We start from the raw sequence: 26,707 nt of genomic DNA on the forward strand, positions 1-26,707 counted from the left end.
AATGGGCCAGGTGCCTAACATACATTTATCTTTGTAACAGTCTCATAAGTAGATACTAATATTCTCATCTTAAATAAGAGAACCAAGGTTCTGAGAGGTAAAGTAACTGGCTCAGGATCAAGCAGCACAGCTACTAATTGGCCCAGTCAAAATATGAACCTTGTTTTCCCTGACTTCAAGGTCCCCCCCAGCATCCACTACGGCACCCCTCTACATACACACTTTTACCACTCAGGTGCTAAAATCCCAACTTCATTTTTAAATGAAAATACAACTCAATAAAGAGCGTCTTTTTCAGTCCTTGCTATGGTCTCTTTGAAATTGAAAGCTTGCTTTGGAAGCAGAGACAGAATTAATTGTTTCCTGAGAGCCTTGGGCTCCACATGGGAGCAGGTAAAAACGCATTTTGGACAATGTCCAGTGACGGTCAAGGGCCAATTAGTTATAGTGAACTTGTATGAGAACAAGGACTGAGAAAAAACAAAAGTTGAAATTCTATGAGAATAAGGACGGGGAAACAGAAAACGAGAGTTATGTGAGAGTCCCTTAAGACGGGTAGGACTCCCACAAGAAAAAAAAAAACAATAGGCTCTACTATGAAAGATACGGAGTTTAATGTTAGTAAAGAAAATGTCTGAGGTTTTTTTTTTTTTTTTTTTTTTTTTTTTTTTTTTTTTTTTTTTAAGTGGGTGAAAGAACAAACATTTTAAAAGTCTAAGTAGAAATAAGCTTTGGAACTTGAGAAATTACTTGCACTTTGAGTTCTCACAACTATAGAAGGCCAGTAAGAATAAAAGACGATAAGCACATAGACATACATCCTGTTTTGGATGCAATGTTTCTTCTAAGGTGAGCTGCTGTCTTTGTGTCCTACTAGATTTGTTTACAAGATGCAGAAAGCAGCCCGCTAGAAGGGGACTCTCTGTACTTTTACATTTTACTTGGTGAGACTGGTCCTTAACTACAGAACAAAGGCAGCATCTTCTCAGATGGCCAACTGGCAGGCCAACCTTTGCTATAAAATCTTTGCTATAAAAGGCTCAGGGAGTTTAATTGGTAGGTACTTTTGAGTGAAATCTGAGGGGTCTGCATTAAAATGTAATCACTTCTATACTGTCTAGAGATAGTAACAGCCTATTTTCTGAGAGAAAAGAGCCTGAAAATAAGGCTTCACTGCTGATAGATCAGGTGGGGATGTCAACTGGAAAAAGAAGCTCTTTACAGCAGGACACTCTTTGTTCTGTTTGCTCCTGTTGTTGGTACTAGCAATTTTGACCACAACAAAGAGTTTCTGTGAACTGTAAATTTAGTTAGAAATTGATCCAGACACACACTTTTGTTAATCACCTGCTGTGTGCCGAGCAGTGAGCTTCTCACCACGTGGCCAACAGCATATCGAGAGGCCAGACACCTGACCAAAACACCTGACCCAGAGAGGCTTGATCACAGCAAATGACTGGAGGGTAAGAAAGTGCAACATAACAAGTGCTAATTGCACTGGTTTAAACTAGCAATTTTTCATTCTTTCTTTTATTATTATTATATATATATATTTTTTTTTACTGACATCAGCAAATCCCTAAGGGTTTGGCCTGGGATAGGAAAAGGTAGGGTTTAATTGATTCTAAGATATACATTTATTTTCCACATTCTAACATCTCTGAAATTGATGTGCATCTTAAAATTGATGGCATCTTGCAATTGTACTGGCGATCTTTTATTCCTTAGTGGTATATGCAATGATGGGGTATCTTAAAACTGATGGTACCTAGATGAGATAAAATAAGTAATAGCCACTAAGACTACTGAGTACTGGTGTCAGGAAACCTGAAAAGCACGTATGTGTTTAATTTGTTTTTAATGATTGTTTGAAGTAAGTAATATGGTTGCTTCTTTATATAGAGATGAATAAATTAAAATACAGAGAGGTTATTTGTTTAAGGTCACACAGCTTGAGCTAGTGGCCAAACTGGCAACCTGAGCCAAGGGCCTGTGTACTTAGCGACTGTGGCATAATATTTATTTCCACTGTTGGCTCAACAAGTAGAAAGTCCTGCGTGGCAGGCAGAGAGATTTGGACCCAATCTGAGAAGCAGAAAAACTGCTATGTTCGTAAGGAAGTGGGCAAAGACTCTGCCATACCCACCTCCAATCCCAGAGTATTAGGAGATTCTGATTTGGAATAGTAAATTTAGCCATTCATCTTCCTCAGCTTCATCCATCCCAGGTACAAAAATGTTGTTACTGCTTTTTAGTTCATGAAATTGCTCATTTTTCTCGTTCCATTACTAAACCACCATAATTTGTTCTCAACTTTTTCGAAAAACAACCTTTTATCTCTTGTGACTCATATGTCAAAAATACTTAGAAATGGAGGTCTTTCCCTTAGAAATGGAAGAGTCTGTTCCACTCTTCCACTTTCCATAAAAGATGAAAACAGATCTCTGTCATCCAGCACTTTCTTCCTTCAAGAAAATGGGGGAACCACCTTTAAGAAAAAATCCAGTGCATTCTAAGTTGGCCAAAAAAAAAAAAAAAAAAATTGTGTGTGTGGGTACATATGTGTATGTGTTTGGTTTCTTGTTTTTGTATGATTCTTGAATACATGTTCCCCTCATGAGCTTACACATAAATGATAAACTAATTGAAAGCAGATATGACAAGTAGTTTTGCATTATAAGTGCTCAGAGGTTTACAAAACCATTTAATAATGATGATGGTTTCACTAATGATGGTTTTGCACCTGTGACCACACGTGGTCAAATATACCAAGAGTCTTTTCCAAGGGAAAATAGAAATGTTTTCTTTTGTGGTCATTGCTTAGATGACAGATAAATTTTGTCCCCTCTGTGGAGAAATACAATGTTTACCATCAGGAATGAACAAATTATCTATGGAGAAAAGAAATGTGTCCTTAGCATGTCATAGAAAACCACTGGGTTTTCCCAGGAATAGTTATGCAATGGAAATTGGTAACTATGACAATTTCACAGAAATTTTAAATATAAATATTTTGATCTAGTTAGATACTAAGCTTTCTGAACTCTATCATCAGGGCATAGTAAGAAACAAAGAGTGAAACATTTGAAACATTTAGGTGTTTACATCAGGTAAGTTATGGTGCAGTGAAGAAGAACAAAACAAGATGAATTTGTGACCTGGTTTTACCACACACAGTAGGTGTGTGACCTTGGGTAAGTCACTTCTTTCTCAGTCTCATGCTCCTTAACTCTACGGAGAGTTAAGGGAGAGGGAAAGCACATGATCTCTGAGGTTTAGACAGCTCTAAATATTAAAATATTTATATTTTATATATTTTATAATATTTAAATATTTAAAAATATGACCTAAGCAATGTTTTTAAATGTCTCTATATGTCTCAACACTGCCTCGATGTATTTCATTATTCATCAAGGAAATATGTTTTTCCTTTATCTGTCTTACTAAGTGATGGGAAAATTTTAACTTATTCTACAAAGGTGTAATACATACTGTTATAAAAACAGAAGGACAGGGCTCTGATATCCAAAATATTTCAAATAAAGGGTTCATTATCATCATCACAGACAGATGTGAGAGTGCTGCCATAAGAACAGGAAGAAACTCAGCACATGCGGATGCTGAATGGCAGGAGACATGTGAGCACTGAGATTGGAGACAGTCCACCTCCAGAGACAGCAGCAAAGGCATTGGGACTGGGCTTTGTCATGAGAACAAAACAGATCAAAGATGCCTTCTTCAGGGAGCATTTCTGTGAACCACAAAGTTTCTTGCCCCTCTCCAACAGCAACAGAAAGATTGCTCCGAGTTAATACATAGCTTTAAGGTAATACTACTAACAGAGCTAATGATGACTAACTTGAAAGTAGATGTTTGATGACTGTTCATCTCTGTGTAACTACCATGACAGGATGGACTGTGGTCCAAAATGTGACTTGCAAGTGAGCTGATAGGAACTCAGAAGAAATGTTGTTGTTGTAACTATTTAAAAAGGGGTTATTATCTCAATCCACACCACAAAATGTATAAAATCTAGAATGTACCTGAAGTAGAGTATGTGATTTGGGACAGTGTTTCTGTTAGAAAACTGTACCTTGAGTACCACGTCAGGAACTAGTTTCACATTTTCTCTAACTTTAAGGCTTTTCTTGATAGTGACCACTGGGATGCCCATTCATTTTTTTTTTTTTTTTTTTAACTTTTTTTGAGACAGGGTCTCCATCTGTTACCCAGGCTGGAGTGCAGTGACATGATCTCAGCTCACTGCAGCCTCAACCCCCTGGGGGTCAGGTGATCCTCCCACCTCAGCCTCCCGAGTAGCTGGGACTACAGGTACATGCCATCATGCCTGGCTAATTTTATTTTGTAGTTTCGTAGAGACAGTTTCACCATGTTGCCTAGGCTGGTCTCAAACTTCTGGACTCAAGCAGTCTGCCTGCAGTGGCCTCCCAAAGTGCTGGGATTACAGGTGTGAGCCACTGTACCCAGCCAGGGTGCCAATTTATTACACAAAGACATCATCAATATCTTTTAAAATGGAGATTCTGAATTAGTAGCATTGGGGTAGTGCCTAAAATTCTGCATTTCTAAAAAGTTCCCAGGTGACGCCAATGCTGCTGGTCTGTAGTCCACCCTGACTATGAGACTACCAGAACGTGCATTTCTCATGTGCCCTTCCCTTGACAAAATGCACTTCAATCCTCTTCTTCCTAGTTCCATGAAGAGTGCCATCTTCTCTTCAAAATCTTTCTCAATTCTCCAGATCATTATGACTTTTACTGAATCCCAATAACATTCCAATAGCACTTAAGATTACCTCCTTGGTGTAATTCTTATTTGTTAAATATATTTGTCTTTGACAACTACAAACTCCAGAAGTATAAGTTTCTTACAACTTCTATGTTTTCTCAGCACTGAGCAGAATGCTTTGTATTGTCGTGGATAATTATTGGTTCCTCCTCCCAGCTCATAAGCCTCCTTACACAGAAATTTCCCTCTCCTCCATCCAAGATCTGTATAAGTGGACTGTTAGCAGTTACGTCCCAACGTGTGTCCCCACAACAAACCGTCAATTAGCTAGAGTTCAGACTTTGTTCTCTGGCATTTAAAATGTGACTGGCAAGAACAACTCAGTCTCTTTATGGGGCCTGTATGTAAATGAAAATATGATTAAAGACCATGTTTTCTCTGTGTGGGTGAGAAAAAAAGAAGACGCTGGCTTGTATAAGGGGAAGAATGAAACCATCCCAGAGAAAGCACAAAGATGAAAGTTCCAGAGAAGATATCAGGAAATTGCCACAGCCTTTCAGTTCTAGATGACCATTCTTAGTGTGCACCTTTACTGTTAGCCTTGGCTCTATAATATATCAAAAATGCTCTTCTGTTTTTCCTTGAGAATTTCCAGGGGCTGTAGTTTCTTACAATTTATCTAGTCTAAATAAGATTTGTACATACATGACTGTGATGATGCCTTCTGATTAAATCTTAAATATACTAGTCTATATGCTATCTCAGCAAATGGTGAAATGAAGACTGGGGATCATGTTCTGTAATACATTACCCTAAACTGATGACACTCCTCAAACTGAAGTCTGTGAAGTACCTGCATTAATGTCAGCTGAAGAGCTCTTTCAAAATGCAGATTCGTGGATACCACGGCTGACCTATTAAACTAGCATTTCTGGGGTTGGGACCAGGAATTTCAATTTTATTGTGTCTCTGCCAGGTTTTGGTATTAGGATGATGCTGGCCTCACAAAATGAGTTAGGGAGGAGTCCCTCTTTTTCTGCTGTTTGTAACAGTTTCAGAAGGAATGGTACCAGTTCCTCTTTGTACCTCTGGTAGAATTTGGCTGTGAATCCATCTGGCCCTGGGCTTTTTTTGATTGGTAGGCTATTAATTACTGCCTCGATTTCAGAACTTGTTATTGGTCTATTCAGGGATTTGAATTCTTCCTTGGAATTTCAATTTTAAATAGGCAACCAAATGATCTGTAGGCGCCAGCCCAAGATTTGGTTTGGCAAGACCTACACATATTATTCTGATTTAAAGATTCACCAGCCTAATAAATGGACTTTAACAGCCACATCAACTTTAAGGAGGACTTTATTCCCTGCATTCCAGATACCATTCTCAAATTGAGATTACTTAAATTCCAGTAGGACTTTTTAGTTTCATCTCAGAAAATGAACATCTAAAGTGTTTATAAAGACCTGCAGGGATGGGGTTACACTAATTTCTCAGGTCCATTCTTCTAGCTTTCACTAAATGCAGTACTGGAGTTCAACGGCCTTTATAGTACAGGTAGTGTCCCATAGGATCTAATAATACTGTGCTACAATTTAACCTACTTCCTCCTATTCTGACCTCGGGATCAGTGCAAACAGCTTTCATGCCTTTAACCTGTTTTAGTCTTAGAATCACAGTAAAAAATTTAGCTTCATGTATGTTACAAGTTCTAAGTAAACATTTACTCACAGTGATTATGCCCAAACAATCAGGAGTTTGAAAGCAATGTGAGTTTTCTTTCCTCCATTTTCTTTGCTGAAAGCCAGTAAAAATCTATTCAAGTTTATGTAGAATAAACGATTTTCCCCCACAAAGTGTTGCTCTAAGCTTAAATTTTTATGTTGAGGTCTTACTCCTATTATCACTGTTGAATACAACACTTAAACATCTCCTTCATGCTTATTAAGGCACAGTAGAGTCAATTCATGCCCAGGGAGCTTTAATCACAGATCATCATCATGAACATCAGTGAAGAGTCTATGTGGGCTATCATGTCCACGGTTAAACCTACTGGGGAAGCTGTGCATAGCAGCATTGCCAGCATGCAGTTCATAACTATTTTCAAGGAGCACTTCTGATCTAATGGCTAAATGAGGATCATTAAAGTATCTTTACATGTAGCATTTCTTGAAAATTCCATATTTAAAGGAGGCCAGTTATTATATTCAACGGATGCAACTGAGATTGCTTGAGTGATGCTTTTATAGCCATGTGCTGCATAATGACATTTGAGTTCACAACAAAACACAAATAAGAGATATTGATCCATAAAACTATAATAGATCTGAAGAAATTCCCATCACCTAGGGATGTGGTAGCTGTCGTAACGTCCCAGCATGGTGCATTACTTATGTGGCTGTAGAGATGTTGGTGTAATTCAACTTACTCTGCTGCCACTCAAGCACATACAATTATGTACAGTACATAATATTTGATAAAAAGTGAATATGTTACTAGTTTATGTGTTTACTAAAGTATACATTTGTTATTTTAAGGTGCACTCCTTTTATTTATTTAAAAAAAGAGAACTTTAAAACAGCCCTAGGTAGGTCCTTCAAGAGGTATCCAGAAGAAGGCATTATCATTATAGGAGATGACAGCTCCATGCTGTCACCCTGAAGATGTTCCAGTGGACAAAACGTGAAGGCAGGAGACAGTGATACTGATGATTCTGACTCTGTGTAGGCCTAGATTAATGCATGTCTTTGCATCTTAGTTTTTAACCAAAAATTTTAAAGAGTTAAAATAATTTAAATAGAAAAACGCCTACAAAATAAGGATATAAAGAAAAAATGTTTTTGTATAGCTGTATGATGTGTTTGTGTTTTAAGCTAAGTGATGTCAAAAAGTTTAAAAGTTTTATAAAGTAGTTACAGTAAGCTAAGGTTAATCTACTATTGAAATAAAGTTTTAAAATAAATTTGTTGTAGCCTAAGTTTATAGAGTTTATAAAATCTATAGTAGTATAATGTCCTAGGCCTCTACATTCACTCACTACTCTCACCGACAGCCACAGCAACTACCAGTCTTGCAAGTGCCATTCATGCTAAGTGTCCTACATAGGGGTACCATTTAATTTTTTTTGTTGTTTGTTTCACTCTTGTCGCCCAGGCTGGGGTGCAATGGTGTGATCTTGGATCACTGCAACCTCCACCTCCGGGTTCAAGCGATTTTCCTGTCTCAGCCTCCTGAGTGGCTGGGATTACAGGCACCTGCCACCAGGCCTGGCTAATTTTGTATTTTTAGTAGAGACGGGGTTTCACCATGTTGGCCAGGCTGGTCCTGAACTCCTGAACTCAGGTGATCCACTTGCCTTGGACTCCAAAATGCTGGGATTACACGTGTGAGTCACCGCGCCTGGCCTAAAACTCTTCTTTACAGTATTTTTACCTTACCTTTTCTTTGTTTAAACACACAAACAGTTACCGTTGGATATAGCAACCTGCTGTACAGGATTGTAGCCTAGGAGCAGTGGGCTAGACCACATAGCTTAAGTGTAAAATAGACTATACTATCTAGTTTGCTATACTCCATGAAGTTTGCACAATGACAAAAATCACCTACGAACACATTTCTCTGAAAGCATCCCTGTCATCAAGTGATGCATGACTATATCATTGCCTGTGGTTTAAAGTTATACTGGTGGAGAGTGAATTAATGGCTTATTCACAGGTCGAGTTATCGTATTTCCATAATTTGTGACCCATTATGTAACCCATAATCAAAAATAAATAATTAAAGCACGTCCATGAAAAAATATCACATGGCAAAATAATAAGAATCACATAACAATAAAAAGTAGGTCAGAGTGATGAAAGATTTCTGGTTCATAAACATTGACATAACTAAGAGTTTTTTATGTTGCCTCAGGTACTATTTATGATTTGCCTTACTTTCTCTTCTAAAACTCACTCTGGAGCCTTAAGCCCTAACTCAGAAACTCTAGAAAGTGTTTTAAAGGATACTGCATACTTTTAAAAGAGCTATTCTGTTCAACAGGAAGAGCACGAAAGAAATAAGCTGCTGACCATTTCAGAAAAGAACATAACGTGTGTTCCAGTGTGAATCTTCCCAACAATGAAAATGTTCTCCTGAATGCTTGGAGCAGAATAAACGAAAATGTAACTTAACCAAAAGGCGAGGAAACAAAAACAAAATTTTTGTGTCCTATCAAATATATGACAAAGATGCTGGAGTATGCAAACTGAATAAAAGGTGGTCTGGCTCTTGAGGGTCGAGGTGAATGAGACTACAGATATGTTTTGGTTTTCCAGCACAGTAACTTAAAATAATGAACATTTGAATATTTGAAGATTATGGGAAGGCCATGCAGATATTTAGACTGCCACAGGCCTCACTGCTCCATGTTCTCTTATATGGAGCTTCTTCTTATTTTTGTGACCCCTCTTAAGCCACTTGAGGTTGGAGGTTGGGGGTCCTCTTAGAGGTTTTGCTACAGAATATGATAGGGTAGAACGTTAGAGCTGGTAGGTCCAGTGCAACTGCCCCAATTAAGGCTGATACAACAGATACCAAGAGGTAACAGGGACGTGTTAACAACTCCCCGTAAGTAAATCAATAGAAACCCCTGGATGGTGAAATTTGGGCTACCCAAGTACCCAATAACCTTTTATTATTTGGTACAACTATAAGATTTTAGCTGTACATTTTAATCTTATGTTAAAACTGGTCTAGGAAAAACAATTATGGTCTGGTTATCAACAATTCATTAATTGGCTTCATTAAGGGTCCTTGTTGCTGGAGAATACCAGAAATATCCAGTTTTATAACTTTTTGCTTGATATATACCACAATATCCAAATACACACCCATACACATGTGCATTCACACAGGCTTTTAATTTACCTGCATCAATAATTCACAAAGACTTTTTAAGGATTCTGTAATTTTAAGATAGCATTCAGTGCACCATTCCTTCAAAAACAAGAAACTCTCTGAAAATATATTTCTATGTTAATATTAACTCTAACTAATTGAAGGCTAAGATAATATATATGTACTCAATAATTACAGAGTTTTCATGGCTTATAAAACCAACAGTCTTGAGAAATGTACTTAATCTCCGTAACCTTTCTTTTCTAGATGAGGATTCTTATCACAAATCAGTGTATTTGGCACCTATTTGGTATGCTGGAACGCTTATCAATTTAGTATATTCTAGGAACTGAAAAACCAGAAGACAAATACTGCATGATCTCATTTATATGTGAAATCTAAAGAAGTCACACTCATAGGAGTAGATAGTAGAATGGTGATTACCAACCGATGGCTGGAGAAAGGGGAGATGTTGATCAGTTTTAGCTAGACAGCAGGCATAAGCTTTAGTGATCTATTACACAGAATGGTGACTATAATTAATAATAATGCATAATATATATATACAATTATTGCCAATTAAAAATAAAAGTTAAAAACAGAAAATTCATAATCTCAGCAAGTAATAATGAACAAATGTAAAATTAACTTTTTAAAATTGTACTTACTATATTGCTTGTGCAGACACTTTTAAGATGGCAATTCATTATACATTTTTATATCATATTTAAGTCATATTTAAAGGGAAAAGCACTGATGAAGTTAATTTTCAAGAATATGGTCAAAAAAAGAGAAGAGCAACTCTTGAAATTACTATAAAGAATAAACACAGTGAATTACCTCATATTCCTGGGAAAACTTCAAGTTGTCATTTGCTTTCAATCGTTCAATGTGGTCTGCAAGTTCCAAGATGGGTATTGGAGGATGGCTAGCCATACCTATTGAAAAAAGGAAAGAAGAAACACATTTGAAAACAAATGAAAACAATGCTAGCCGTTCCAAAATATAGAGAATACTATAGTTAGAAATGGCCTGAAAATATGTGAGTAGTAAAGATGTTTTAGGTGAGGAAGCAGGCAAATAGTTTGGTTACTCAAAGCAGGACATGCTCTGGGAAGATGAATTTTGTAGCCAAATGAAAAGTCACCAAGCAAAATCTCCAAACTAACACTCCTAGTGTAAAAGAAAGCGTTATTGTGCTATGAATCAATGAGGTTAGCTAGCGGATAAAACTGACAGTCAGGCTTGATGTCAACTTCTGCTTTGAGTAATGACTTTTATGCCATTTCAAACTCCTTCTCCTGCACTGTGTGAAATGGAAATTGTGTGGAATTAAATGGTGTAAAGTGAACTAAGAAAACAGACACTGAGAAAGGCCTAAAAGGGAAAGAGTAGTAGCTTGATAGTAAACATAAAATGACGTATGCATAATCAAGGAAAACTAACTTGAAGAATGAAGGTTACCAGGGTAACCGGAATCATCTGAACCTGCAAAGGAAATGATGGTGTAAATAAAATAAAATAGAACAAATTCTTTAAAAAAATGAAATGGAAAGCCTGATATATTTTTTCAAAGGACTAATCAAAATGCTGCAAGTTTTTGCAGGATTCACTATACACTGTGGCTAGTACAATGTGACTACTAATTAAGATAGCTAATATTTCACAAACCTGTAGGTGACTGACATTCACATGCAAACATAGACACAAAGAATGACATGCACCACGGCTCATTGACGATAATCACTGAAGGCACAATCAGACACCAAACTGAGCTTCAAAAATGTTTCCACTAGTAGCAGATTGTAGAGGTTGGGGTTGCAGCCTTCTTCTGGACATTTATAAATGGCCACACTAACAACTCTGTGATATTTTGCCCCGGGTCCCCATTATTCAACCCCCAGCAAACCTACAATCTACTTTAGGTGTAAACATCTTTGTCCGCTAATGAGAAATGAATTCAGGAAAGTGAGCAAATGATGAAAAGACAGGAGGGAAAGAGGGTGAAGAAAGAAGGAAAGCAGAGGCGGGGGCTGACACATTCTAGTACATTCAGCCAGTGGAAGATATATTAATTTCATAGATTCCATGAAAAATAATCCACTATTAATTTTGGTGACTCCTGTGTCTTTCTGATGTTTTCTCACTTTTCATATGATTTGTCTTTTTTTTTTCCTATTAATTTTACAGAAGTATCATGAAAGAGCATTGCTGACTCTTATCTTACAGACACAAATTCCAGCTGGCTAGAAAAACTTGAACTAGCATGTCCCCAGGAAAGCCACTGAAGCAGAAAAAGAATGAGGGAGGAGCTCAAACTGGAAGCCATGTGTTGACATTCTGCTGTCACTGTGGCTCTCTGGAGGGAGGTTACAGAATGATGGCCATAGAGTCAATATGACATGTGACGACTGCTTTAAGAGCATTTTAGGAATTATACCATTGTTAAAAGTCACCCAGTAAGTTCCTTTATCTCAAATGCCAAATTATCAATGGTTCTGGTTAGTTAAGTAAAAGCTACCCCGCTCTTTGAAGACTACTACTTTAGTATGTGTCGTGAATTCTGGTGGTTTAGTTTTTATGGCTATGAAGGTCTGCTTCCAGTCAGCTAAAATTTTAGTGGAGAGCCAATAAAACTGAATTGCTTGCAAGTAGAAATTCTTTGTTGGTGATATAATAATGCCTTTGGAACAAAATTTTGGAACCCTTTCTGCAACTTTTCTGTATTAATGGTAGAACTGAAATAATTTACATTCTGTGGAGGAAGTGAGAGGGTGACAGTGATCTGGTAATTCCATGATCTTATCCAGATGAGGCACCCCCAATGAAAAGAATGGAAATGCAAAGGCATAGGTGACTTTAGGCTTATCTGGAAATGGAAATGGACTGATACGGACATCATTACAGTACTTTAACAGAGAAAATAATAGAGACAAAGATGTTTAGACCTTTTCGAGCGAATCGTGGGAGAGAGTTATTATCATATATGGACTGAGTGGTGGTTTGGCTAGAGAGGGAGGACACAGAGCCAATCAGGGAGGCGTAGGGGACTGAATTACTGCTCAAAGCTGCAAAAAGTAAAGCCAGTTGGAGATGGGAAAAGTATTAGTATTATAGCAGTAGAAGACCATAATAATAACCAAAGATGTGATCAACATATTTACTTGAGGCATGCACTGGCACATGATCTGGAAATATTATATTGGAAGCTTATTAAAGAAAAATTCAAGCAGACCTACATTGACTCATTATATTCCACATCAGAATATATATATGTATATCTATTGCATGCAAGATATTATAGCATTAAAGAATCACTACATAAAACTTATCATTGGATACCATATTGCACTCAATTTCTAAGTAAAAATGGCAGATGGATGTTTCACAGAAAAGGGAGGAGAATTTGTGTGAATCCAATGGTACGGGAGAAAGAACCCTGGCTTAGAATACTGGACTTGGGTTCTACTTCTGGTTTTGTCATCTACTAATAGGGACAAATCACCATTTGTGAAGGGCCTTTGATTTCTTTAACTGTTAAAATCAGAGTACAGAACTAGATAAATTCAAGAGCCATTCTCTTCTTCATAACTTTCATTCTTCCCACATACAGATAGAACTTCTGAACAGAGAAGGGTCTATTGGACATGGTGCAAATGTAAGGGTTCTAAAAGTTATTGTACCTCTTCTTTGAGGGGAGGTGGAGAGTACTTACTTTTTACAAAATGGAAAAGTAGTATACAGTTGAATTGTTTATTTTTTCAACTATTTAAGTTTGCTATTTTCTCTCATTAGCCAAAGTATATACACAGTCTATTATGATGTTATATCATATATCAGAAAAGACTGAATGTCAGCATAAAAATAATCCTCCAGAGTAAAACTCCTCTAAGTTGAAACCGTTTAGCTCATATCAGAAAACAATGACCAAGGATCTACTTCAAAATATTGTTATACAATTCTGCAGAAACATCTCCACTGCCCAATATTGAAAAAAAGTTATATGATATAAACAAATATGTTAGATTTTGAATGAAAAGGTAGACACTAAGAAAACTATGAAGTTGACCTCACTGTGGTATCCTTTCAATGTTTTGTCTGGCAACATGACCACTGCTCACAGTCTATAAACCAAAGTCTTTACTACATCAGAGTTTTCACATGTAAATTACTTGATGTGCTTTAATTTTTTTTTTTTTTTTTTTTTTTTTTTTTTTTTTTGCAGGCTGTACACCAGACCAATTAATTCAGGTCTCTGGATGTGGGAGCTATATATTGATATTTTTAAAGTTCCCCAGCACTGGCTCTTAGTCCTATGCGATTCATGAGGTGGGGCCTATAACTCCATTTATTCCTTTTTTTTCCATTTAGAAATCGTATCAGGATTTAAGAGAATGAGATGAACTTTCTCTTGGTGATGTTCTTGAATCCCCTCTAACATCCCATTAGCAAGCTTTAGTACTTCAGCTATTATTAGCAGCCAAGAACTTGAAGGAGAGCTAACAAATAGGGAGGGCTTGCCAGCTTGCCAGTATCATGATCTCATCAGTTCAAAGCTACAGATGTACAACAGAAATGTTTTTTTTTTTTTTCTTGTTTTTTTTTTTTTTTTTTTTTTTTTTGAGATGGAGTCTCACTCTGTTGCCCAGTTGCCCAGTTGCCCAGGCTGGAGTGCAGTGGTGCAGCCTCAGCTCACTGCAAGCTCCACTTCCCGGGTTCAAGCGGTTCTCCTGCTTCAGCCTCCTGAGTAGCTGGGATTACAGGGACACACCACCACACCCGGCTAATATTTATATTTTTAGTAGAGACGGGGTTTCACCATGTTGATCAGGCTGGTCTCAAACTCCTGACCTCGTGATCCACCCGCCTTGGCCTTCCAAAGTGCTGGGATTACAGGCATGAGCCACTGTGCCCGGCCCATAAATGCATTTTAAAGGCACGCATCAAATCTGGTAAGACTTTTCATTTTGAAGCTATGATCTCCACAATATAGTGTCAATGTGAAAAATGACAGATGCAGTCATTGAAATCTGCCTTAGGTTGGAGGAAAAAACAGGATGGCTCCCTTTAATAGGGTACATATTTGTGAGACTAATGTCATGGTGACTTCCTTATAAGAAGTAAACTTTAAAATCATGGCATTTTAACCCAAGAGGCACCTTAGAGATGACTTAGTCCAACACTTTCATTTTATACAAGAGGACTCAAATCCAGAAAAGTTAGATGGCTTCTCTACATAAGCCCAGACAGTAAATAACAACATCTCAACATGCAGCTTGGGCATCTTTCTACTGTACTATTTCTAGAATGGCATTTGCGATCTTCTAAATAAAGTGGGGGGCAAAGTCTCCATGGATGAAAGGGGCTAGACTGGTAAGATAAATGACTGAAGGTGGCTAAGTATTATACAGTCAACATTTTCACACACACAAAAATGCAGTAATTCCCATTTCTTCACAATGAGCAGGTTTCCAGGGCTGGCTTTTGTTTCTCTACTTTGAACAGAGACTCCAGAAAGAACAATAATTCTTTACTATGTGAAAAATAGCCATAAGCATGACATAAATGGCAACTAACGCTCAGTCTCAATGTCACTCATATTTAGGGCTAGTGTACACGTGGCGGGCTTCTGAAAAGGGTGAAACTATTCAGCTCCAGGACTTGCTCTGCCAAGTGAGAATGCAAGGCCAGTCGGTTCAGACTGTTCAGGTTTTCAATGGCCACTAAAACTCCTGAGTTTCCTATGGCATTTCCTCAGTTTTCAATGTTGACTCAAAGTTTTGTTGAAACTCAGTCCATGTCAAAAGATAAGCTCTTCTGCAGTCCACATATGGTTAACTAGATTATGGCCTTTGTTTTAAAAGAACAAAACCTTCTTTCATCTGTGTGTATGTGAATTAGAATCAAGGAGTGTTGGGAGTGACAGATTGCACGCTTGTATCCACAAGGCAATGGACTAGATACTGCTTTGTGCTGGGGATATAAAGAAGTATGCTTCTTGCATGGTTCATCCCCTATGGGTTCATCTACCTCCCCCTCTCTCTAACCTGATCCCCCAATAATTCTACCAATTAGAAAAATGAATCCCAGGGGAGTTAAAGAACTCAATCAAGGTCATCATTATCAGCAGAACTGTAGCTACATGAAGAATTTGATCCCATACCATGTCCACTCTCATTTAGCACATTTCACATTATGCCATGCTGTCTCTCAAATCATTTACCATCCCTGGACAAGTGGTGACAGGTACATAAAGCTGGGTCTTTAAGACTGTTTGGGCTGTCTATGCAGCAAGAAAGAGATCATAAACCATCCTCAGTTTGAGAAAAAGTGTCAATATAGAGACTTCACCTCGGTCATCTGTTTCAATGATGGGGAAGAGGAAAAGAGGATGCAAAAGCACATCTGTATTTTCCAGGTACTTCTTGCCAAAACATCCTAAGCTTCCATGAAAACATGAACTAATGGTATGAATTTAAAATGTTAAAAACTGGAATGCTATTTGGCAGAATATTTTTTAGAACCTAATTTATGGTATTTTTGCTTTTCAAATGTCCTGCTCTAGTTTACTAAGTCAGTAAGGCTACTGAATGCTTCAAATGATTTTATTATCCATAGAAAAATATTTATGAAACACTTGCTCTATTTTCATATTTTTAAACCATACATTAAATGCCAATAGGCACTATATAACTATTCTGCTAAGTAGAATTTTTGAAGTCATTAATAACGGTAGTATATCGTTTAGATGATTTTTTTCTGTCACTATATACGTGTGTTTGTAATGACTCAGTAATAGTCTCTTCATGACTTTCCTTACTGACAAACTGTGATAAAGTCTGGAGAATAGTTTGTGTTTATGGACCAAAGAGAAGCTAATTTTTTCATCAAATCAATTACCACAGTCTTAACAAAAGTAGACTTCTATGAGCTAACAGTCAGAAAGAGAAAATTAGTTCATTAAATATTTGTCATATTTTTAACATAATTTATGCACTATTTAGAATTCCCTGAATGAAATACAAATACTCTGCTATGTTTATTATTTGTATCACAAACTAATGATAAATTAAAGATAAAGAGAACATTGATTTGTAAGCTTCCTGATATAACGACAACAACAATTAGACTTAATTTGTGACTGGGGATCATTATTAAATGAGAGTCACCAAAAGTGCTCTTCTAGGTAAGTACTGAATGGCATAATTAAAATTCAAAATTTTTACTTGATTGCAGGAGTTTTTGTCCAGCCTGGGCAACCGAGGAAGACCCTGTTTCTGCAAAAAAAAAAAATTTTTAATGAACCGGGCATGGTGGCACATGCCTGTGGTCCCGTTACTTGAGAGGTTGAGGTTGGAGGATTACTTGAGCGGGGAATGTTGAGGCTACAGTGAGCTATGATTGTGCCACTGCACTCAATCCTGGGCAACAGAGAAAGATCCTGCCTCAAAACATTTAAACAATTTTTTGTAAAATTCAATTCTAATGTAGACTTTCTCAAAATACAGAATTTGAACAAGCTGTTTCTTTATATCAGAAATCTGGCACTTAGATTTAATGAATCATCGTTTTCAGAAAATAAAACAGAAAGAACACATCAGGTATTCTTAACCTAGGTCATATGCCTAAATTCCTTATGGTATAAAATAAAATATGAATGTATGAAGAAAGTATACATAAAAATGGATCTTGTTAGCATTGATCCAATTAACAGTATTAATAGATCAGAAGAGATAGCTCAAGAGCTTTTTTAAGCTTATTTAGTTGCTGTGCAGACATTTCTGCTGCTGATACCATATTTCTGACTCGTTAACTTTTTACGAGTTTGTTTTTGTTTTTCACAGCCCATCAATCACCTACCATCCATGTATGCTTTAGGGCAAAACATACTAAGGTCATCCACGGAATGAAAACGAGGTCTTTATGTTGTAATATCTGATCATCAAGTTTTAAATCTCTTCGCTAAAAGGTGCAAGAATAAACACTATAGTTTTGGTTTTGTTTGCAGGTATTTTTGGGCCAGGGAGGAGGTATGAACAGGGACAGCAGACACTTTAACACTGAATATGCAGGCACAGGGAAAGGTCAATGATTGGTGCACCACCAGTGCTATCAGTAGCTCTTCCCTTACAACTTTCTTTATACTGAAAAGAAAGTGAATTTCTCTAAGATCCTCAACCTCTAAATTTTCTTTGCTGGGAAAAAGAAGAAAAATGAACACATATTAGTGATTTGTTTGGTTTTTTTAATATATCACCGTCTTTTAATAATATTATATTTATCTTCATCATTTTGTCCAATTCTAGAGGCCATGGGCCAGAGGCAGTCAAACCTTCAGTAAAGGATTTTTACAATATTTCGAAAAGTCTGTAATTGGATCTCTCTATCAAAATGGTAAATGTGCCTACCCTAGGACCCTGCTATTATATTTCCAGGTGTCTGCCATGCAGAAACAGCAATGATGGTGTCAAAATACATGGGCTCAATACAGTAGTATCTGTAATAGCAAAACATGAGAAATAACTTAGCCTCCATTAATAGGGAAGGAGTTAATACATTTTTATATCTACAGAACTGACTACCATCATTGCCATGGGCTGTTAAAAAAAAGTAAGAAGTATTAATACACTCACTTGAAGAAAGGTCAATTTTTATATACTTAAATGTCACAACAGCAAATTGTGTGTGTATACATATATGACATACATACACACACACACACACCCCTACCTACTCTATATCATTTAAATAACTACATATACAAATTAAGTCTGGAAAGATATACATGAAACTGTATATGGTAGATATTTCTGGAGACTTAATTGGAGTAATGACAAAATATTTTAATTTTTATTTTAAATATGTCAAATAAAAAAAGAAAAAAGAAATGGTGGAATGAAGAGTAATTTTTCTTCTCTAAAAGTGCTTTTATTGGCCCCTTTCCCACTATACAATTATAAACATTTTCAAATATACAAAAAATTAAAGAGTAATATAATGAACATCTAAATGGTCACAATCTATATGCAATAATTGTTAACAAACTTATTTTCCATTTTCCAAATTTTCCCTAATAAACGTGTTGCTTTTGAAATTAAAAAGAAGATGCTCTGGGAGGGACAGACTAAAATAATTTGGAAATTGTTTATAAAAGAAAGAAACAGAAAACTTTCCTTCCAAATGAGGCTAACACAGTTCATTTTTGTTTAACAAGCAACATATCTACTAACCCATTCTAGTGCATAACCAGTTACTGCTGGTTACAGAGATGTATGGAGCTTAATGGACATTCCCTTTAAATGCATCTTTTATAAGTATTTTCTTCCCTTCTTCCACAGACCTTAAAGACTTGTAAAACTTGATCAGCAGTTAATAATTCCAGTAAATTCCTCTACTACATCACCTCTCTCTTTTACTTATTTTGCCCATCTTATTCCATTATCTGTTAGAACTAATAAGTCAAACCTCAGCTAAATGATACCTTCCTGTATACTTAAGTCCCCATTTTAATTTGGTAGTTATTGGTGAAACAACTGATGTTACTTAAATTGCCTGTTCCACACTAATTCTGGCTGACCTTGTACACTAATAATCAATGATTTATTGTTTAAATCATTATTCTCTTAAATGATGAGGTAGCTCATGCTGTATCAAATATAACTTGGCTATACACTGCCATCTGAACTACAATGAGACAGACATTTACAATCGTGCAAAATACTTACAAGCTGAGGTGCCTGCTTTCAATTGTGAAAGCATGAGCTTCCCCAACCTGTTCGGGTGCTTACATACAGTGTTTCACAGACTGACATGATTCTTTTTTTTTTTTTTTCATTTTAAATGATACTTTAATAATGAAAGTGTGCAAGCACAAAAAAATGATAAATATTCCCGTATATTTGTCCAGACTTACCATGTGAACCCATCACTTAAGTAACAGATTAATCCTAACACTATGCAGCATCCTGGAATCCCATCAGACTGTTTATCCTAAATCTAGTCCTAGTCCTAGAAAAACTACCACTTAGGGGGAGAAAAAAAATTTATTCAACAATTCCATATTGTCTCTGATGCAGCAACGGGTTAAGTCGCAATTACATTATGCTCAATAAGAGAAAAATAAAATGGTTTTTCAGAAGGGGCTGGGTTGGTGGTTCTTTTTCCACTCATCTTAATGCTAAAAAGACCAAGAACTTGGTTGCCAATAACGGACTAGTGGGCTTCAGCCCTGAACTACCTCTAGCTGCCAGCAACATCAGAGACTTCAGAATGAGAAGATGCAGCAACTCCTTAAAGTGCTCCGTACAGATTCAAGTCCAAGCTACCTCTTTGGAAGGCTCTCAGCAGTGTCAGAGAGTGACTTGATTCTTGTCTAAAAGTCTGAAAATGTGCTAAAGCAATGTTCCTCCCCACACTCTCCAACCTCACAAGGATGGTTATACTGACAAAAAAGCATGTTTCTCTGCCTTCTCTTTGTGCCTTAGCTGAGCAACAGTGGACGGAAATCTAACTTTCTGACCCAACTATGTTTGTGGTACTGCATTTAAGGGCACAGTTCTTTGACGTACTTAGATTGTTGGAACACTATATTTATATGAAATTGGGAATAACAGGCAGAATTAAGGAAAAAGCATCTGACTCCTTAAATCTAGATTCTCCAAAAGAATAAATAACTTAGAATGTAAATGAATCTATCACTCACAAAATTATTTTTTTTAGAAAGAATTTATGGAATCACTGAACTAAGCAATGTGCTTTCTTTACCTTCTGAAAGGCCTACTGAATTTCAAATTGTAATGTTTATTTGCTATTTTATCCTTCACAACAGACCCATCAGAAGTGGAAATCAATTTGCATTCGGGAACAAATTCTGCACTAGGTACTGGTTATATAAATCACAGCCATCTTATTTCATTGAAAGGCTTTTTTTTAACAGAAGATGTGGATTATTAATTCTCTACTTATGTATATTATTAATAAATATTGTCAAGTGTTACAATGTTTGGGGATAAGCAATTATACATTCATAGTAGATATAATATACTAAAAAGCCACATTTCAGATAGTGAAATGTAAATAATTTAAAAACCTAAAAATTAAGTAGCATCATAGCACCTGTTATGCAACACCTAATAAAGGATTATTTTATTTCATTTTCCAAGAAAACCTTTGCTTCTTTGTGAAAAAGAGGAGATGAACAAGCACAAAAGGGTTATTGGGTTAACAACCCCACATTTTGCTCTCATCCTATTGACAAGTAATTAAGGTAATTCACAGCCACTGGCTAAAATCTATGCAGGCTGAAGCAAATGGTCACATCTCTATGAATTTCATATTAACAGCAGAGTCTATTTCCTTTGTAAAACGGTATAAATTTTCCAGACAGCAGGCCACAACATAGAGCTTGGATGGCAAATAAACAATTTCAACAAATCAAGCTTAAGTGAATTGCTTACCTGAGCTAAAGGGCATAATGTACTGCTTCCTGAGTGAACAGATGTGCCAGGATCTTAGGACAATTTCTCCTTTTCTAGTCTCCTCCTCTACTACAGCTCCTCTCTTATCTCATTTTGTCCACTTTATTCTCTCATCCATTTGAGATGATAAGTCTAACTTTAGTTAAATGACATCTTCCTTTATACTCAGGTCCCCATTTTAATTTCGTAAAGTCATTGGTGATACAAGAGATGTTACAACTGTAACATTCATTTCTCTTTCTGGTATCTTATATAAAATTTAAGAGATTCTCTCTATAAATGGATATAATACTCCCAAATACATTGGGAAAATTAAATTGCTAATAGAATTCTTGAGTTTGGCCATATTTGCAAAATTACATCTGAAAGTGAAAAGTACTTGCAGACAGAGGTCTCCTGGTTGAAGACATTCCTATTCTCTTACTTGCAGTCACCAGCACCTGCTAATCACTCTCTCTACATAGTTCCCATTCTTGCTTTGTATTTATTTCTGGCAACATTTTCTGTTGGTGCTAGAGGAGGTGAGGCGTAGCATTTTCATTGGCTCTCTTCTTTTGGGGTACCTTTGCCTTTCTGCTCAACCTTATACTGTGTTTCTGCCTCTGGTGGAAGACCAAGGTTGGTTCCAGCACAAATGACATTTATGTGAAAAACAGAGGAAGGAGGGGCAGTGCAGAGAGAGTGGCAAGGTACTGAGAAATCTGATCCATTTTTCTATTTCCACAATATGTTACTCTTTTAAAGGGTGATGAGGTAAGAAATGCAAAGAATCATGTAGCACATCATTTCTTCAGCTTTTGGGTCCTCTATACATGAATTTGTCAAATTGAAAGGAGTATAAATTCCTGGGTCCATTATTAAGAAGTTGCCCGTAGGCCAGGAGTGGTGGCTAATGCCTGTAATCCCAGCACTTTGGGAGGCTGAGGCAGGTGAATTGCTGGAGCCCAGGAGTTGGAGCTCAGCTTGTGCAACACGGCCAAACTCCATCTCCACAAAAAAACCAAAAAATTGGCTGGGTGTGGTGGCATGCCCTCGTAGTCCCAGCTACCTGGGAAGCTGAGGTAAGGGGATCATCTGAGCCCGGGAGGTTGAGGCTGCAGTGAGCCGTGATTTTGCTACTGCACTCCAGCCTGAACAATCAAGTGAGACCCTCTCTCAAAAAATCCATCAATCAAACAAACAATGAAAAACAAAAAAGAAGTTGCCTATAGCCTGAAGTAGTCAGTACCCACCTATTTCAAAAAGCGCTGAACCAACGAAATTTACTACAGTAACTTAATTCATACCAAGTTGCCTTAATAAAGTACTGAGTAGATGACTCAATATGATGCATCCAGAGGGCTACAACCTATCCTGGAAGATGACACAAGTTTGTTCAATCATCACGCACACGTTCCCGGTGAATGATGAAATAATTTCTTTTTTGAGTCTAACCTCGTATGAGTTAGAATTTTTTTTGAATACCAACATTATGATGATTGTATAGCCACACTGAAAATGCTGAACATTTCTTTCAATTGAAGAGTTACTAGTTACTATGGTATATCTACATGTAAAAGAGAAAATATGCTGAACGTAATAAAGCACATTCAAAATAATTCACTGTAAAATGTGTACTGTAATACATTTGCAGTATATCATACTGTGAATCAGAACATCCATACAACACAAAGAAACTTGTCTACAATTTGTGGGACAACACTACAACCACATTTTAATCCCAAAGACTTCTTAGATTAGCTCTTCACTTTGTTCAGTATCATAACGTATTAAGATAGCATCACTCGGTTTTATATTTTCAGCTCCCTCTGCCATTCATAATTTGCCATTCATTTGGTATAAACACGCTTTAGTTGAATGAAAGCAAAAGAGATCTAGGCCTGAATAAACAATATTGTACAGAAGGCCCCTCAGCAGGAATAGTAGTGTTCCTCTGTTGAAGCACTTAATGTTCTGTATTTTAAGAAACAAGTATATTTTTTGTTATCCTCAGTCACTTTATGTTTCTCTCTAGTAAGAAGTGATCAGTGACATTTAGTATAGGTAATATTTAAAAATATTTACCTCATTTTCCTACCTCCCTCCTTCCCTTTCTTTCTTCCTCTTTCAGAGTACCATAAACACAAACAAAAAGGAAAATACAGAACAAATCTACGCTTTCCCATGGGATGAAAGATGTGTACAGTCATCCATCCATTTACTCATCCATTCACTTGATAAGAAACTGAATTCTTTGCAGATTAGTGTCATTGGATATAATAAAAACAATAATCACACCCATAAAAATGATAGATATTATAAAGACTATAGTTCTTCCAAAATTTGAAGGAGAACCACATTTCTTTTTCTTCCCCACGCCATTTCAGGTTTGCATAAAGAACTTAATTTCCTTTCAGACTTTTGCTTGGGCAAGCCTCCATAATAGTAAAATAAAAGAGCAGGATGAACAAAATGGTTCAAAATAAAGTGATATCTTCAACTTTTTAAAATTTTTTTTTAGACAGAGTCTGGCTCTGTCACCCAGGCTGGAGTGCAGTGGCCAGATCTCTGCTCACTGCAAGCTCCACCTCCCGGGTTCACGCCATTCTCTTGCCTCAGCCTCCCGAGTAGCTGGGACTACAGGCGCCCGCCACCTCGCCCGGCTAATTTTTTGTATTTTTAGTAGATACGGGGTTTCACCATGTTAGCCAGGGTGGTCTCGATCTCCTGCTCTTGTGATCCGCCCCGTTCGGCCTCCCAAAGTGCTGGGATAACAGGCGTGAGCCACCGCGCCCGGCCTCAACTCTTAATATCAATTGAGCTGTACAACTTCTGGTAAAGACTGTGTGTGGATCAGATGTGTGGTGCTTCTTACCTGGTGTTTGAAAGTTAAGGCGCCTCAGTTCTACGGGGTCTGTTGGGTGGTGTGAAGGGATCTCCTTACTGTTCGGTATGCTGCTTTTTCTAGAGTCAGACTCTGCCCTCTTCCTATAGGGGGAAAATAGAAATTTAAGAAGAAAACAAAAATCAATTGAAACAGATAAAAAAGCAGACAGTTGCACCTGCACTCCCCCCGACCTCCCAAGTTTTCGGGTTTACAACATTTTAACCCAGCTGACTTGTGACCCAGTTCAGGTTGCTTTTCCTCCCTTGGCCTAATTGTTCTCTCAGGTCTAAAATTTTTGTTTAAGTGGATGATCTCGAAGTCCTGCTCCAACTGTATGATTAAATATTTCAGCAACTCTGCCTTTTGGCTTCAAGGGGGATCTTGGTGAGATACACGTGGACCCTTATTGAGCAATTCTCTTATCTACTAGTTCTATTTGTAAGGAACAGGACAGGATACACCTAAGTCGCCAATACTAAGACTGTTGTTACCATAGAGAAACTACCTGACCTTAAGCTGAACAGCTAAATCTGTCCCCCTTTGCCCTAAGTATATATAAGTGGTGACTATAGCGAGGAGATGATGCCTTAGATTTTCCCATACGGCAGGTAAATACAAGTGCATTTTTAAGATGCCAAGTTATCCTAATACCTAGGAGAATCGGGACCAGGTTAAACAAACCTCCCCTTTCTCTTTCAAAAGTGAAGGAAAAAAATAGTGTTAGCTGTTAACAGTACTAAGCTGTGATTAATATTTTGTTAATGAAAGGTTCACAGAAAGATCAGAGAAAAAGTAATTTCACCTGGTGGGTAGATCAGCTCTCCTGATAATCATTGAAGGTGCCATTGACAGTGCCTTGTTATAAGTGTGATTCTTCACACAATACATTTTAACTTTGTTTTAAAAGCTATCTACTAGCTTTATCATCCCCATTTAAGCTCTCATTATGTAATTTTAACTAATTTCTAAGCAAGAAATGTCAGATCTGTATATAAGATTTCTTTATCCAATAAAAAAATTAATCACAGAGTCATAACTATCTTCTTCCAGCTTGAATTAGATTAAAAACCCAGTTAATCAACAGAAGCCATTTTCAAATAGTGCTTTTTTTCCCCAAATACGAATGCCTGCAATCTCTATGCCGGAGTCACAACCCCAGTATCTCACCGCTGCTCAAAGTAAAGGCATTTTCATTTGGGGGAAACAGGTACTGCACGGTGTTTAGCAACTTTCCTTTCCTCTGTTCGATGTGACTGTGGTACAGCTCATTAGTGTTGCTGTGGCAATGGGCTCTCATTCAATGCCACCCAGGTCGTTCTATGGTTAGCCATAGGACTCCTGCTAAATAGCCTTTCCTCCCATTTCTGCTCATCTGTATGAAATAAAACTAACCAGGGATGAAGAGAAGACTGATACAAAGGGGAAGTGCACATGATTTGCTCAAGTGCAACACCTTTGACGAAACATCCTTGATGGAATACATTTTCATGGCTCAGTCCTATTAGACATGTTGCTTTCTCAGTACCTTAGATTAACCTGTCTCAGGATTTCCTCTTTCTATCTAAAGGTGTCAGATACAGCCTTGGGACAAAATGTACGGTCAAACCATTCCACCAATCAGAGGTGAGCAGTATTCTGAGACCTGCCAAGGCACTGGCAGCTCCAGTTCTATGGAGTAGAAAAGAAGAAAAGAAAGAGAAGAGATGAAGGGCTAGTGAAAAAGATATGAGGAGGAAGAAAAAGACAGGCTCAGAAGATCATGTGAAAGGAGGACATGGTGACCAGTTTCAGAGTAGGCAATGCCACTGTGTCTACGCTATGGGTCTTTGCCTCACCACACTAAGAGATTCCTTTTACCACTGAAGATGCAAAATCGAAATAGGTTAATGAAACGTGACTGGGGGCAGCCAGCCAGTCAATTAGATGTGAAACATGTGGTTGGTCTTCTCATTTCAAATAATACCAATGGCCCTTCTCATGTTTCGCTCATTTTGCGTAAGTTGGCACAGATGCATTTCTTTACTAATGTGTCAGGTCCCATGACAAAAATTTAGATTTTTCTCTCTTCCCAACGCGGCTCTGCCATTCTTGCAAGATTATGGAAACCAGAATTACAAATATCTATCCGGACAAGAAAATTACTTTACTCTTACAGGTATTGTAGGGTAACCTCCTTATCTTCCTTCTCCCTGTGGCTGGGGTGAGTGACACTGAGCTGGAGGGATAGAAAACTCTCTAAAGTAATTTAGTCAATTTCTCTGGTTCCAGGAAAGTTAGGAATTACATCTTGTTGCAAAGATGTTGAGTCTCAGAAAACTCAAGACATAGGACTAAAATTACAATTCACAATTTTAATGAACAGGGAGGGATTTACTGACATTTAATAACTAACTTCTCTTTCACTGTCTATTCAAATGAAATTATTTCCAAGAACTCAGTCTCCCGAAATCCTAGCCAAATAGAAAACCAGTTGCTTAAATGTATTTTGCTTAGTTTTGTTTCAATGATCACAACATGGACAATTCTGGCTGTCCACATTCTTATCACATTATTTTTAAACACCTATTATGTGATGTGCTAGAATGATTGTCTTCTAACACAGAAAACATTTCTAGGAAAGATGCAAAAGATGAAGAGTTTGGTCATCATTGCTAATAATACGAAAGAGTGTTAAAACATTGTCACAAAACATTAAAAGACATATAATGGCCTAAATTAGGCCCAGCATGAATGTAACTAG

At 37.2% G+C, this 26,707-nt stretch overlaps 1 protein-coding gene across 1 annotated transcript in view; it reads right to left on the reverse strand.

Moving 5' to 3' along the window:
• The window catches only part of PTPRD (protein tyrosine phosphatase receptor type D), a 339,878-nt gene that overhangs the window by 110,612 nt on the left and 202,559 nt on the right, over positions 1-26,707 (reverse strand). The window contains 2 exon segments of the mRNA XM_030919181.1: positions 10,465-10,562; positions 23,956-24,068. Of these exon segments, the coding sequence (XP_030775041.1) occupies positions 10,465-10,562; positions 23,956-24,068 (211 nt within the window).

This window comes from Rhinopithecus roxellana, chromosome 16, assembly GCF_007565055.1.
Source record: "Rhinopithecus roxellana isolate Shanxi Qingling chromosome 16, ASM756505v1, whole genome shotgun sequence".
Lineage (NCBI taxonomy): Eukaryota > Metazoa > Chordata > Mammalia > Primates > Cercopithecidae > Rhinopithecus > Rhinopithecus roxellana.